This window comes from Bufo bufo, chromosome 1 (genome assembly GCF_905171765.1).
Source record: "Bufo bufo chromosome 1, aBufBuf1.1, whole genome shotgun sequence".
In the NCBI taxonomy this organism is placed as follows: domain Eukaryota; kingdom Metazoa; phylum Chordata; class Amphibia; order Anura; family Bufonidae; genus Bufo; species Bufo bufo.
The window spans coordinates 768518460-768534096 of record NC_053389.1 but is presented as its reverse complement, the minus strand read 5'-3'; the positions used below and the strand labels follow the sequence as shown (position 1 = coordinate 768534096).

At 46.3% G+C, this 15637-nt stretch overlaps 1 protein-coding gene across 2 annotated transcripts in view; it reads left to right on the top strand.

Moving 5' to 3' along the window:
- The window catches only part of PLPP5 (phospholipid phosphatase 5), a 32885-nt gene that overhangs the window by 15323 nt on the left and 1925 nt on the right, over positions 1-15637 (top strand). For both annotated transcript variants that reach the window (XM_040414758.1, XM_040414759.1), the window contains exons 3-8: positions 1633-1717; positions 3126-3234; positions 4184-4274; positions 6095-6158; positions 8504-8628; positions 12753-12923. In XM_040414758.1, the coding sequence (XP_040270692.1) occupies positions 1647-1717; positions 3126-3234; positions 4184-4274; positions 6095-6158; positions 8504-8628; positions 12753-12923 (631 nt within the window). In that variant the 5' untranslated portion in view covers positions 1633-1646. The remainder of the gene's footprint in view (positions 1-1632; positions 1718-3125; positions 3235-4183; positions 4275-6094; positions 6159-8503; positions 8629-12752; positions 12924-15637) is intronic.

Here is a 15637-nt window from a genome sequence, read left to right as displayed (position 1 = left end):
GCGCAGCAGATTCTCTCCTGACAGATGGGTGAATGTCGGCGCCCGATCCCTCTGGTGAGGTGAGCCTCCAACCAGAGGTGTCTATCAGCGGCTCTCATTGAGAATACAGACAATACCGTATGTGGAGTTGGGAGAGTGTATGGGCGGCACTAAATCTAGCCAAAATCCATATAATCGCCGCTTGTTAGAAGGGTCTTGTGACAATAAACTGTTTGTAAGGTTTTCCCTACTGGGACCCAGAGTGATCAGCTGTAATCTGTGGGAAACCTGGCATTAAGATTTACATCTCCCTGCAGCGCCTCCACAGGGGAAATTGGGCATTACACATCATATCAATGGGCTGCCTGTGTAATAATACAAGACAGGTCCTCCTGGACGAAGAATGCTCTTTGTAACCACTCTCCACTCTGGGCAAGACATGAGGATCCTGAAGATAACCCCCCACCTCCCCATTAACTCAGAAATGGGATTCCTCTTCCTTGTAATACCCATTCTGGACTTTAAAAGGAGTTTGGGGGATTTACTATGGTTTTTAACAGGTGTGCTCATGTAGTTGCTTACCTCCTGTACATCTTCTCTATGCTTTTATTTTATTTATTTATTTTTCTTTTTTTCTTCCATTTGGACTCTCCTGACCCGTTTTCACCATTTAAACTGATCCCTCTGGTTTGTTCCCATCCTGTATGTAGCATTTCCTGTTGCTGTATCCAACCAAACCCATGATGCACTTCTCCCTCCTCTGCCACAGCTCCAGCACCACCCCTAACGCCCAGCTAGTTACATAGACACTGTCTTATCACTGCCCCTCCCATGGACAAAACATCACAGGAAATGGACATGGTCATGTAACCACAGCCCAAAGCGGGAGACAGTAGCATTAATGGGAAAAGAAATACATTACAGAATTACAGGATTATTTTACAGGAAAACCCCCTTTAAGCTACTCGTTGTCTGGGGTACTATAATTCTCTATATTCCTCCAAGTATTTTTCCCTGTCCAGCAGTTAGGAGGAAGCCGCTCAACTTCCTGCAGAGCAGGTGGCCTTCATACCCCAGACCTTTTTATCTTACGGTACTTACGAAGAATATTTTTTCGAAGTTGTCTCAGTTGAAAATGGGCAATAACCTCATTTTCTATGGTTGTTACGAGGATGATCTCTAGCTATGAAATGCCTTTTTATTTTTAGAACATACCATAGAAGGGTGGGGGACATGACTACCTCCATGGGTGCAAAACCTCCCGACCTGAGGCTACACATGACTTTTGTAGTCCATAAGATTTAAAGGGGAATCGGTAAAACAATAATAAAAAAATATAAATAATCATTGCTCACCTTACTGATTTCCCGCCGCTCCAGTTCCCACCCTTACCGGGTCCCGGCTGATCTCTGCTTCCTGGTTCCATCCATGCTGGGAGCGTTCCCCTCTCCCGATTGAGAATATGTTGACCTATTGAACATGTTATGTTATTTTAAGCAGATTCATTACCTCAAAGTAAATATGAACCTGTGGAGTATAGCCTGCACACACGGTTTCTCCACGTCTCTTGTGACCGCAGTGGACTACAGTGATGGGGGCTGGTCCAGGGACTGTAGACGTGGATTACATCACTCCCTTTTTCTTATTTTCTAGGGATCAGCACAAGGATGGACAAAAGGATCCTGGAAGGCTTTGCAGCAGAATTCCTGATCAGGCTGCTTCTTCTCGGGATATTTCTGTAAGTCCTCAGATGTCAGTCTCTATGGGCTCATGTACCTCCCTCAGGGGAGAAAAACACAGATCCGTAAAATATATGGATGACGTCCGTGTGCATTCCGTATTTTGCGGAACGGAACAGCCGGCCCCTAAAAGAACAGTCCTATCCTTGTCCGTAATCCGGACAATAATGGGACATGTTCTATTTTTAATTCTTTTTGCATAACTGACATATGGAAATGGAATGCACACTGAGTAACTTCTGTTTTTTTTTTTTTTTTTTGCGGACTTGTTAAAATGAAGGTTTCCGCATATGGTCCGCAAAAAGGAACGGACACGGAAAGAAAATACATTTGTGTGCATGAGCCCTAATACCCATACAGTCATGGCAGGCCTATGGTGATAAGGAGCCTCTATGTAACTGCCTAGGTGTTGTGGTCGCTGTTGACCGCGGCATCTAGGGAGTTAAGCGTCCGGCATCAGAGTTAACTACGATACCAGCCATTACACCAGGAGCTGGAGTCGTTCTCGCTTCCTTTATTTCTCTACCTGGCCCAGAGCTCTATGGCGGGAGGGGCTGGAGCCTGGTGACTAGTAGGGCTATAGGAAGGCACAATCGGGGATAATGAAGGGTGGAGATGCACTGTTCGGGTCAGTAAGGCACCATGAGGACTAGGAAGGTGCCTAGTTGCCAGAGAGATTCCATGGGGTGCAGCAAATTCAGGGCTAGCGAAGTGGCAGGTGGGCAGGGAGGTGTCTGGGGGGCAGGAAGGCACCACCAGGGTCAGCAAGGCATATGGTGGGAGAGAAAGGCTACCGGAGTGTGGGTAGGCTACATTGGGGCAGTGAGGTGACTTAAGAAATAAGACGGCAGAAGAAACGCCTTGAGGTGGTGGGGGAGGGGTACAAAAAATATAGGAAGGCTGACATGTATGCTGACCTGATTCTATGGTATGCTGGCGGGAGCAGCAGGATACCAGGTAGTAGAGTTTTACAAGGATAGTATGGCTCTACTGGTTTGTGTGGGGGGGGGGGGGGGGGTACAAAATCTAATTACTGCCATTTAAGCTCATATAGCCACTAAGTCTTGCAACATGGGTGAGTGATGTCCATATGCCTGTGTGGTACTGACCTGGCGGTCTCCAGATCTGTGTTCTGCGAGATGTGCCCCGCGGGTCCGTGCAGAAAGAATGGTGTAAGCAGCACAATCTACATCTATGGATCAGAGTGCAGTCGATTGCACTTTATATTGCAATTTATTGCAAACGATTAAACGTTCTGAAATATTGGATGCTGGATTAAAGGATTTTACTCAAGTCATTTTATCATAACCTGCGTCATATGTGTATGTATCATATGCTGGTTTGGAATCCTTCCCCTTTGGATGCTGAATGAGCCTGTTCCCTAATCCTGTTTCTTTGTGTCTATAGGATAACAGAAATGATGTATCCTTTCCAGCGAGTTATACAGCCCGAAGAGATGTGGCTGTACAGAAATCCCTATGTGACGTCCGACCGGGTGCCCACCAACAGCATGTTTGTAAGTGTTTGGTAGCTTGAGACTTTGACTAGAAGATAGCCGGATGGCGAGATTTATTATGGTCTTAAATTTGGACAGGAGAAAACTACACAAAGCAGCAGAAACTGCGCCAAATTCATCATAGAGGCACATGGTGTGTGATAAATTTAGCGCATCTTGCTAGACCCCACTTTTCCTTACTCCACTTTTTGACTGGCTTAATTTATACCAATTTTTGGCACCAGAATAAATAAATTTAGCACAGTTTGACTCCAATTATGCCCATTTTTTTGGTGCAGTTTCAGACAGTTAAAGGGGTTGTGTCACTTCAGTAAATGGCATTTACCATGTAGAGAAAGTTAATACAAGGCACTTACTAATGTAGTGTGATTGTCCATATTGCCTCCTTTGCTGGCTGGTTCATTTTTCCATCACATTATACACTGCTCGTTTCCATGGCTTCGACCACCCTGTAATCCAGCAGCGGTGGTCGTGCTTGCACACTATAGGAAAAAGCATCAGCCTATGTGGTCCCATGGTCCCGGCACTTTTTTCCTATATTGTGCAAGCACGACCACCGCTGCTGGATTGCAGGGTGGTCGTAACCATGGAAACCACGTCGAAAACGGAGGCAAAAACACTTGTTTTTTTTTATGCAGTTTTAACTGTGCCCTCTGAATGCACACTTATTACTCAAGCTTTCTAAAATGGAAAATGAAGAATCTTTGCAAATGGTCTTGATAAAAAAAAAAAATCTTTTGTTTTGTTTCTACAGCTGCTGTGCATTTGTGTCTCCATGGTAACAGACTACAAACATGTGTAGTCTGATCCTGAAGTCCTACTCTCATCCATCTGTACTTTACGTCTTGCTACTCATTTCAGTTTTTTTCCTTTGTACAGTTTTCTTGTAGTATTGCTTGCATTGTAACCTGTAATTTTACTTTTTTTTTTACCACCCTCTCCACTCCAGCTGATTTCTATTATGGCCCCGGTTTCCGTTGTGCTTCTGGCACGTCTCTGCCGCCGAGCCGATCTCAATGATTCAAGGGAAGCCATATTTGGTAATATTCTAAGCATCTGCATCTCAAGCAATATTATTAAATGAGTCTTACCAGGGGTGGGCTGGGAACCTAAAGTGACCCTGGGAAAAAAAATATTTAAGTTTTGTAATGGGGACCAATTTGAATGAAGGCAGGGTCAACACAAGTGGGCGGGGGCCAGCAATACCATATTGCGGCACATTATACCACCCCAGCCAAATACCACAGTGCATAACCCCAAGCAGCACAAAATACCTCCCTTGAAACTACCCCTCTGTGGTGGCCAACGCCAGCTTACCACCTTCTGTCCTCCTACTCCTGTTGCCTTCGAAAGCAGTACAGTTAATTTCAGGAGTCAGGCCATTACTTACCATGGCTGGTGATCGTGAGGAGGGCTCAGACTGCCCCTTGGGCATTGGCCCACCTGGAAGTTTCCCTATAGGGTCTATGGCTGGTCCGACCCTGAGTTTTATACTCAAATGCTGTGCCAGACGCTGGGATTCAGATTAATGTACACTCTGCATCTGCATCTCCACCACCGTATCCCCCTCAATCATTGGGCAGAGGTCGGATTGGAATAAGGTGTATATGAGAGAGCTGCACCCAATCCTGAAATCTGCCACTTGTGCACCAGTTTATTCATGTGCAGAACCCCTTTAATGCAAACTTAAAGGGCTTGTGCAGCAATATATCGGCGGCAGCCCTGTGGAGCGGTGGCGTAATGTAATTACAAGTACGCACTCCATTCAAGTGATTGAAGCGAATACTCGTCATTGAAGTGCACTTCCAAGATGATGGGCAATGTAATAAAGAGGAAATTGCGATCACATGGAGCGCCACCTCATCTTCAAACAGCTGATCGGCGGGGGCGCTGGTTGTCGGACACCCGCCGATCTGATATTGATGACCTATCCTGAGGATAGGCCATCAATATACATTGCTGTGCAACCCCTTTAACTTTATGCACTACATTCCATATGTGATCACAATAATTTACCTGTGCTTCAGCATCAATATATCACAGGGAACAAACACTCAGATTGAAAAGCATTTCTACATCAGGGGACTCTTTGCTGCACCATCCCTTTATTGTTCTGCTTTTAAAGGTTCTGTACACTTTTCCAACCATTTTTCTGCTAAAAAAAAACCTAAATTTAAAGGGGTTGGCCACTATATAAGTACTTTACACAACATTGTTGGAGGCAGGGTAAAAATGAGTTTCCAAATGTACTTTATTTAAAAAATCTGTCTGCTAATCTTTTTATAATAAGCCATGCCCCCTGAGCCCCGCTCTGCCATGCAGCCAGTTCGTCCATGGCTGCACGCGACATGGAGGAGCTTTAGAGGAAGCTCGTCCGTGCCTTTATTGTAAGTGCACATGCGCTGCTTTTCCTAATCGGCTAAGAGCAGTGCATGTCCAGTCTGCCCCCCGGCGATCGCTCTGTGGGGATCAGAACCGTCTAAAAATGTGTGTGTGTGTGTGTGTATATATATAATATTCCCCCCCTGTGGGCTCCAGCTCCCATTGTGCCCCCCTAATTTCAGGATGGCTGGCGGCAGCGCTGCAGAAATTGCTGCCTTATAAGTAGTTGCTGACATTAGGTTTCTATAGGTGGACTTGATAGCCAGTAATTGGAGGAGCCCCCACCACCACCACCACCACCAATGATACTTCAGGGGAAATGAAGCCTTGCGTGGAGTGCATAGATTTCAGCAGGTTGTGGTTGTAATGCTTGGATGAGAGCAGGTTCTGAATTGGTCGTTTCTTTTTCATCTTTAGCCTTTTCTTACACAAATCCTGGTTCTGTCTGTGTAGTTATGTTGTTTCTTGTCCCTTGCAGCTGCCAGCCTCTCGCTTGGTCTGAATGGCATCTTCACCAATACAATAAAACTTATAGTTGGAAGGTAAGCTCCAAATGAATGACCTCCTTGTGTGTATCCATTCCAGTGACGCTGGCTGCAATGATCTGTGTACATTAGAAGAGGTTATCCCCTATCCACAGAGAAGGGGGTGACTTAGATGGGAGGGGATCTGACCACTGAATGGAGCAGCAGTTATACAGTTGTGTTCAAAATAATAGCAGCGTGTTTAAAAAAGTGAATACAGCTCAAGATCCTTCTAATAGCTTTTATTTCCATACACACAAATGCATTGGGAACACTACACATTCTATTCCAAATCAAAACGTGAAGAAAAATATATCAAATTTGTGTTGTTCCTCTAAAAAAAATTGAAGAAAAGTGAATATTAGACTGTTCACAAAAATAGCAGTGTTTGTATTCTTTACAAACTCAAACATTCACTATATAAACTGAAAAATGTTTGAAGATTTTGCTTTCCTTCGAATCACTGAACTAATATTTAGTTGTATAACCGCTGTTTCTGAGAACTGCTGGACATCTGTGTTACATGGAGTCAACCAACTTCTGGCCCCGGTGAACAGGTATTCCAGCCCAGGATGATTGGACTACATTCCACAGTTCTGCATTTTTGATGTCACCCCACAAGTTTTCTATTGGATTAAGATCCGGGGATTGGGCTGGCCACTCCATAACCTCAATCTTGTTGATCTGGAACCAAGATGTTGCACGTATACTGGTGTGTTTGGGGACGTTGTCTTGTTAGAACACCCATTTCAAGGGCATTTCCTCTTCAGCATAAGGCACCATGACCTCTTCAAGTATTCTGATGTATTCAAACTGATCCATGATCCCTGGTATGTGATAAATAGGCCCAACACCGTAGTATGAGAAACATCCCCATATCATGATGCTTGTCCACCATGCTTCACAGTCTTCACAGTGTACTGTGGCTTCAATTCAGTGTTTGGGGGTCGTCTGACAAACTGTCTCCGGCCACTAGACCCAAAAAGAACAATCTTACTTTCATCAGTCCACAAAATGTCTCTTTAGGCCGGTCAGTGTGCTCTTTGGCAAATTGTAACCTCTTCAGCACATGTGTTTTTTTCAACAGTGGGACTTTGCGGGGACTTCTTGCAGATAGCTTGGCTTCACATAGGCGTCTTCTAATTGTAACAGTACTCACAGGTAACTTTAGACCTTCTTTGATCTTCCTGGAGCTGATTGTTGGCCGAGTCCTTGCCATTTTGGCTATTCTTCTATCCATTCGAATGGTAGTTTTTCGCTTCCACGTCTTTCAGGTTTTGGTTGGCATTGTAAAGCATTTGCGATCATTTTAGCTGAGCAGCCTATCATTTTCTGCACTTCTTCTTTGTTTTCTTCTCTCCAATCAACTTTTTAATCAAGGTACGCTGTTCTTCTGAACAATGTCTGGAACGACCCATTTTCCTCAGAATTTCAGTGAGAAATGCACTGTAATCAGCATGTACAACATTTGCTGCCTTCCTTAAGTAAGGGCAATAATTGGCACCTGTTTTTCAAAGAATGAATGACCTCACTCATTGAACTCCACACTGCTATTATTTTGAGCATGCCCCTTTCCATTAGTGATTCAATTACAGAGAATCAGCTGCATGCATGTCATGACTGTTGGGTCTGTTGGATTTCTATTACTCTACTACACCTGCTAGTAAATTATTTGCCATGTAGAAATATAATTTCTACCAAAAACTGTGAATGATCAGGTTAGTGATGTCTGACTGCTATTATTTTGAACACAACTGTACATGTTCGACCTGCCACCGGGGGAATGGGGCTGGCGTTTTTTGGGGATAGGTGAGAATCCAAGTGGTTACATCTCCACCGATCTAACAGTTATTCCTTTTCCTCTGGATAGACAATGACTTCTTACCGGAGTACCCATTTAGGTTTATGGATGGAATAAGAACAGGTTAAAGGGGTATTCCAGAGCAAGAAAAGTCTGTCCTGCCTGGGGCACTGTTTGCCCACCGTTGCTGTTCCAGCAGTGCCGGAGTGCGCACTGCACTGCACCTCCTGCTTCTGTTCTTGACACTGCTGGAAATGGTGGCAAAGGCCACTCCGCCAGTCACTGGCTGCATCTATGACCTGCCCTAGTGAGTGATTGGCTGACCTGCCTTTCCTGCCGTGCTGTAATTGGAGAGCAACAGTTACCCTGGGCCGTCGCAGCGGCATCGGTGGGGGATCGGCGAGTTAGGAAAAAGTGAATGGGCTGCGCTGCGGTACATAACCAAGCCCATGGACACGTTAGGTGCTGTTTTTGGGGACAAAACAACCCTTTTTCCCCAGCTTCATATGAGCCCATTTAATCACATCTACAAATCTCTGGTTTGGCTATTTTTTTCTCTTAGGCCTCGTCCAGACTTCTTGTACCGCTGTTTTCCTGATGGTCGAGAGTTACCAGGGCTCGAATGTACTGGAGATCCAGAAGTGGTGATTGAAGGAAGGAAGAGCTTTCCCAGTGGCCATTCCTCATGTGAGCAAAACCTTCTTCCATATATAAAATATCCCCTTCAATAAATGGCCGCCTGGCAGTGGCACATCCTCCCCGTCCGGCTTACATTTTAGGCTCTGTTCCTTCATGCAAAAGTTATAGGGCTCATGCACACGAACGTGCCGAGTTTTGTGGTCCTGGTTTTCCGGGCTCCTGTCATTAGTATCTGATCAGTGAGGGTCCAACACCTGGCACCCCCGCCAATCAGCTGTTAAACACTGAATAAAACGGGAAGCACAGCGCCGTTCCAAGTGTAGTGGCTGTGCTGAGTTACTGCAGCTCAGCTCCTATTCACTTCAATGGGAGCCTGAAAAACCTCTTTAACTTACTGTGTTAGATCACACACAACAGAGCTTGTTTTCAATTTGGAATCCTTTAACAAAATGCACCTGTATGAAAATATTGCTTCCACATACTTGTCATGGTGCCCATTGCTGTTTTGATTTCCTCTCAGAACATCCACCTCCATGTGCAGTGCTAGTGGTCGCACATGCTCAGTAGGTCCAGGCCAGACATTAAAGTGGTTATCCAATAGTACAAATTCCCCCCACTCCTTAAATGGGTTATCCAAGAGTATAAAGTGTCCCCCCATGTGCCGGGCCCCCTACAGGTAATATACTTATCCCGCTCCCTGCGGCGCTCCCGGTCCCCGCACCGCCGCTGCTGCTTCTCCCGGTACACGGATTAAAACATCCAGTGTCGGAGGGGAGCAGGCAGGGACGGGGACGAGCCTCCCTAGCGTCAACCGTGATGCTAGGGAGGCTCGTCCCCGCCTGCCATTGGCTGGTCCCCCCTGACACCGGATGTTTTCATCCGTGTACCGGGGGGAGGGGGGTAAGTATATTCCATGTGGGGGGGGACACTTTATACTCTTGGATAACCTCTTTAAGATGATCCTTATGCCAAAGCTCATGTATATCCTTCACAACTTCCCAGTGTGGATCCCGCACTGGGTTTTCTATAAAATTCAAGGCCTGTTTAGAAGTCTAATCTGCCGAAAACGACTGGCCAAGATAAAATTGGAGACTTTACAGAGAGGGAACGATTCAGGTGGACTATCTATCCATAACCCTTGGTTGTATTTTATTGCTTCTCAGATGCAGCACTTGAAGGGTTGGGGTCAGACTCCTGTGGGGAATGCATCGGCGAGCCTGGTGTCTCATATTATAGGATATAAGCTGCCTGCGGCTTTGCTGGAATTAGGCGGCCTGGCTGCTTTGGTTGGCAGACTGCCTACAATAGATCTATTATGCAAGGTATGGCGCGCCTTTCGGGCACAAAATGCGCAAAGGCCGCAACTTGTGCAGTGGTACCCATTATGCAACAGATCCTGACTAGAGGCTCCAAGAAAGGGTTAATATCTTAAATTTATAGGAACCTCTTACTGAGTCTATGGGAGATGGAATACTTCCGCTCAAGCAGAAGTGAGAGAAAGATGTAGGCCCTATATCAGTAGACCAGTGGAATGAGGTGTTTGCGTTGACGCCACAGCTCTGTTTGCGAGGCTCGGCGTATATCGCAACTACTGCCTATTCACCAAGTATACAGAACTCTGTTATTTTTATATAGGATTGGGGTCAGACCTGATTCTTCTAGGGTTGAACCGGGTATCGAACTATCGATACCCAATTGATACTTTTAGACCCGGATCAATACAATACCGGGATTTGCCATTTTCCGATACTAGGCTGCGCTACTGTGTAGCTAGTATCTGTTAGAGAACAAGGCACACGCCGCTCTCAGCGCGCGCCATACTCTCCTAAGCAGCAGAGTGGAAAAGGAGTCCCTCCCGCCTCACTCTGACCTGGCCACCACTGCCACCCATGAGAAGGGGCTGTGAGGCCGCCACTGCCACCAATACATATAATTAACATGATTATAATACTGGAGGGGGAAGGCCACTGCGCCACCAATGCATATGATTAACCCTTTCTAACCCTTAAATACAAATGTAGGCTGTCGGTGGTGTCACATACCCGACACACTGCCTCTGACAGGGCGCAGTGATCAGCCAGACCGCCGCAATTAACCCCTCACGTGCGGCACGGGGATCGCCGCGCCCTATCATAGAAGCCAGATATGTGATACCACCGGCACCCGCAGCCTACATTTGTATTTAAGGGTTAATCATATGCATTGGTGGTGCAGTGGCCACAGGGTCCCCTCCCCTCCTCCTCAGTATATTCATTGGTGGCAGTGGCAGCTTCCGATCAATTGCCATGGGAGCCAGGACACTACTGAGGATTATTAAAAATATATTTTGGGTGGATTGTAGCAAAAAACGGGCTCCAGGAAGGTGAAATGTGTTCTTCAGAGAGAGATGAGGAGGAATGGAAGGAATATAAATGGGAAGGCGGCACAAGTGGTCAGAGTGTAACGGGAGCCTACACATTAATGAAAATGGAAGAGATGCGGCCTGGAGTGTCTGGAGCTCGTGTCCACTCCAATACACCGTAAGAGGTGACGCACAGACAGGCGTCACTCCCTGGAAAGAGGAAATGATAAACGCAGTACCAATGGTGAACTATCATGGGCAGATAACTGTCTGGTGGTAAAGGGTAAAAACCGTGGTGGTGAAGGAGCACCACATTCCTGTAGGGTGGAAAATACAGGGCTAATGATGTGGCCTAAAGGAGAAGGTGGAAAGCACACAATAGTAAATGGTGCTGGTAGCACTAAATTGGTACAATTGGAACCAATGATAAAATTAATAGAACTCACTTTACTGGGGAGGATGTCTGTAGGATAAAGCTCAAGACGCCTTCAGACAGAGCCCCCCCCGGCCGGGTTCGCTTCTAAAATGGTAGAAATAATGTCAGCAAGAGGTCCAGCTTCTGATCGATATTCAGAAGGCCCCCTTCTTCAGAAGTAGTACAAATACAATGTATATATTATAAATCATTCACTTACATCATTTATATATGAGTCTATGGCTTCAAATCGCGTGTGCAGTTCGCGGGAAACCGATACCTGAAGTGGTGTCTAAGGGCGCAACACTTCCGGTCTTGTGCGTTCCAGAGTGGAACGCAAAAAAGTGCTTCTAGTGTCAGCAGGCCCAGAGAGTGCTGGGGATTACCTACAAGGGGCGGTATCCTCCAGAGTGGGTAATCGGGGTGTTGGGAGTGGCATCAAGTAGCTCTACTCCTCCTGTTTCTCTTGTATGAGGAGTGCTTTTTTTTTTTGTCACCTCGTCCCCCCCCCAACCAGTCTGATTCTTCCTGTAGATTGGGGGCAATGCTCCTTCTATGGTATGTGTGGTCTACCTGATTTTCGATATGTTGTACAGGAACAGTCCTGAGTATGGTAGATTAGTTAGGTGGGATGTTCCAGAGAAGCATGGCGCGCTCTGAGCCTTCTGTGCTGTTGGGTTTATCTCAGCAGGATATAGATGTGGCACCTGGTAACCATCTCTTTGCTTTGGAATGGGTTGGGACTTAAGGGACATAGCTGCGTGCAATGTTTATCTTTTTTTAAATTTATTTTAAATTTATTTATTGATACGGTAATTTATGGAATGCTGTAGTCCCTTTTTTTTTTTTTTTTATACTTTCTATATACTTTTTGTGTGCTGTTTGTAAATGTCTAATAAAAAAAAAAAACTGATTTAAAAAAACAAACAAAAAAAAAAAGAATACCTCCCCACAATGCCCGGGTCCCTCCTATAGACGATACTTACATGGTCCCCAGCATCCACCTCCTTCCGGATCCCTGCACGGCCACCAGGTGACGCTAGGAAGGCTGGTCACCTTTGCGGCCTGCTATTGGCTGCTCCCCCTGTCGCCGGATGTTTTGATCAGCGCGACTGGGAGATGCAAGGATCCGGAGGGGCGCGAGTGTAGAGGACTGGGTAAGTATGATCTATAGGAGGGGCCCGGGCATTGTGTGGGGGTTGAATAACCCCTTTAAGAATCAGCTCTAGAAATGGCATCTTCTCACCAGCACTGGGCACATGAGGTGGACGTTCTGAGAGGGAATCACAAGAACAGCAGGGGGCACCATGAATATGAAACAGAATAGCTACATGCCGGAGCATTGCCACCTGCTGTAGCCCTCACACACTTGATGATTTTCTTGCTGGCGATCATCCCTTTTTTCTTTTCATCCAGTCGCCTTTGCAGGACTGGGCTTCACAGCGCTGTATATAGCCGGTAAGCTTGGAAGCTTTTCCCCCGGTGGTCGTGGACATTCCTGGAGATTGTGCAGCTTCCTGTTTCCGCTGCTGTGTGCTGCCTCCATTGCTCTGTCCCGGACCTGTGACTACAAGCACCACTGGCAGGGTAAGTACATCTGTATGGGGCTGCATGTATGTTGCCTGCGCTGTCCGCTACCCCAGAGTGTGTATGGAGGCTTCCTGCACTGCCATCATAAGACTAGTACTAGAGTGCCCGATCACCCGATAGAACCGACCTAGGAAATTTGTTTGGCCAAGTTCCCTTTTAGGATTAGAAATGTCATTCCAGCTTGGCACTCCGCCACAGGGAAATCTCCACGGATTGTCACGTTCACTTTAGATCTGCAAAAAAATGAAATCCGATTACAATGGAATTTAGGTCAGACACAATATAGTTTGGGATAAAAGTAGGTGAAATAAGATGTCTCAGGGCTCAGCTACTTCATGCTTTGGTGTCAGTCAGATGCACGTGTGACACGCAAATTTATTGCAGATTTGCTACGGATTTCACTGCAATACAAAAGGTGAAATCCGCATCCTTAAAGGATAACTGTCATATTTTCACTCAAAATTCCATTTTCATATATGTTGTTGCTGATGCGGTGATAATCCCTAATTATTCTGTTCACATACCACTTGTTTAATAAGATTCCGTCCATAGCAACCGCTCCTCACAAGACTATCTTCTCAAGATGGCCGCCGATGCCCTTACCCTGAGTCTAAGACCTCCCTCCCTAACTACCCAGATTTCATTCGGCTCATCTCGGGAACGCGCAGCCTCAACCCAACCAATCGGCTTTCTCCAGACTTAAACACGCCCTCTTCCTCCTGAGTAGTTGATCGTGAATATCGGCACTATTCCGGTCTGACGGGATCGCGCACGCAGCGTTCGGACCTGCCCACTACTACGTCCTCCGTCTTCTGTATATAGAAGATAGGAGACGGAGGACACCTAGCAATGCTGTTTTAGCCGCACCACTGAAATGCCTGGCGGAGGAAAGAACATGCTGCAATTACTAGGTAATTCAATACCTATACAAAAGTATTAACTAGGGAACTAAGGTAAACTTAGTCAGACCAATCCAATATCATAAAGAAAAAAATATGACAGTTACCCTTTAGAGGGGTTGTCTCATCATATACAATGGGAGCATATCGCTAGGATATGCCCCCATTCTCTTATAGGCACGGGTGCCTATTTCCGTCAGGGCCATAGAAGTGAATGGGAGCGGTGGCCGGTCATGCGCAGTGCGCTCCTATTCACTTCTATGGCGAGAATGCTTGGTGGTGGCCAGACCGGAGTCCTCAAACAACCACACTCCATTCCCGATGTAGGTGAGACCCGCACCTATAGGACAATGGGGGCATATCCTAGCGATATGCCCCCATTGTCTTAGATTAGACAACGCCTTTAAAGGATAACTGTCATATTTTCATCAAAAATCTATTTTAGCGTATGTTACTGCTGCAGCAGCATTATGCATAAAGCAATCTTTAGTTTCTTCACCTACAACTGTTTTCCTTGAGTTCCCCCCTTAGTTACAGTCGTTTTGAATCCTACATTATGAGGATCTTCTCAAAATAGCTCCTCTGCCAGTTCTCTGAGGCCAAAACTGCTTTCCTTCACTTCCCATACACACTTGCTGTAGCCAGCAGCTTCCTGCCAGCCAATCAGATTGTATTACTGAGAGACACGCCTCCTCACTCTGAAGCCTAATGCAGGCATGCAGTGTGAAGGACCGCCCCTCTGTCTTCCTAGCCGGAGACAGATGAGCCCTAGTAATGGTCTTTTAAGGGAGCAGTGGAAAGGGACAGGAGACATTAATGAAAGCTGTCATTATAAGGTAATTACAGAACTTTTGACAATCATTGACAGACTAACTCAGGTATACAGGCCTAGCGCTAATAAACTAGCAAATAAAGAAAATATGACCGTTATCCTTTAATTGACATGTTGCAGGTTTAGAATCTACACAAAAGGTAAAGTTATGTAGAGGATATTTTAAGCAGTTGTGTGGATGAGATTTGCTAAAATCTCCTTTGCTGGTGGTGTAATATGCTGTGGATCTACAGCACACAGATCTGCAACTGCAAATCTGCAGCATATCCACAGGATAGGGGATAACTAGCTAGTCCTAGGGGTCAGAGTGCTAGGGCCCCTACTGATCACGAGAACGGGGGTCCTGATCCCCCCCCCCCACTCTGTTTGAATGGCTAGTATTGTGCACTGCCCCTTCATTCATTCTCTGTGGGAGTGCCAAAGATAGCGGAGTGTTGTATTCAATTCCGACGCTCCCATAGAGAATGAATGGAGCGGCAGTGTTCATGCACAACCTGATTGGTGGGGTCCAAGTGGTTGGACCCCCTGCAATCAGCTACTTGTTGCCAATTCTGTGGATAAGGTATAATTTAAACTTGGTACAACCCCTTTATCTTCTGAAGATTTCAGTCATAGTCGGTAGGCTGACTCTCCCTTAGGCCTCATGCACGCGGCCGTTGTCCGGCCATGCCCGTATTGCGGCCCACAAACAGCGGATCCGCAATACACGCGCACTGGCCGTGTGCGCCCCGCATCACGGATGTACACCCATTCACTTGATAGGGTCCGCAATCCAGAAGGTCAGTGTGGAACGGAGGCACGGAACCCCACAGAAGCACTACGGAGTGCTTCCGTGGGGTTTCTGTCTGTGCCTCCGCACTGCAAAAAAGTAGTGCATGCACTTCTTTTTTGGGATGCGGATCGCAGACCCTATTCAAGTGAATGCATCAAAGATCTGCATATGGCAGACCTACGGACGGTGCCCGTGCATTGCGGGACGC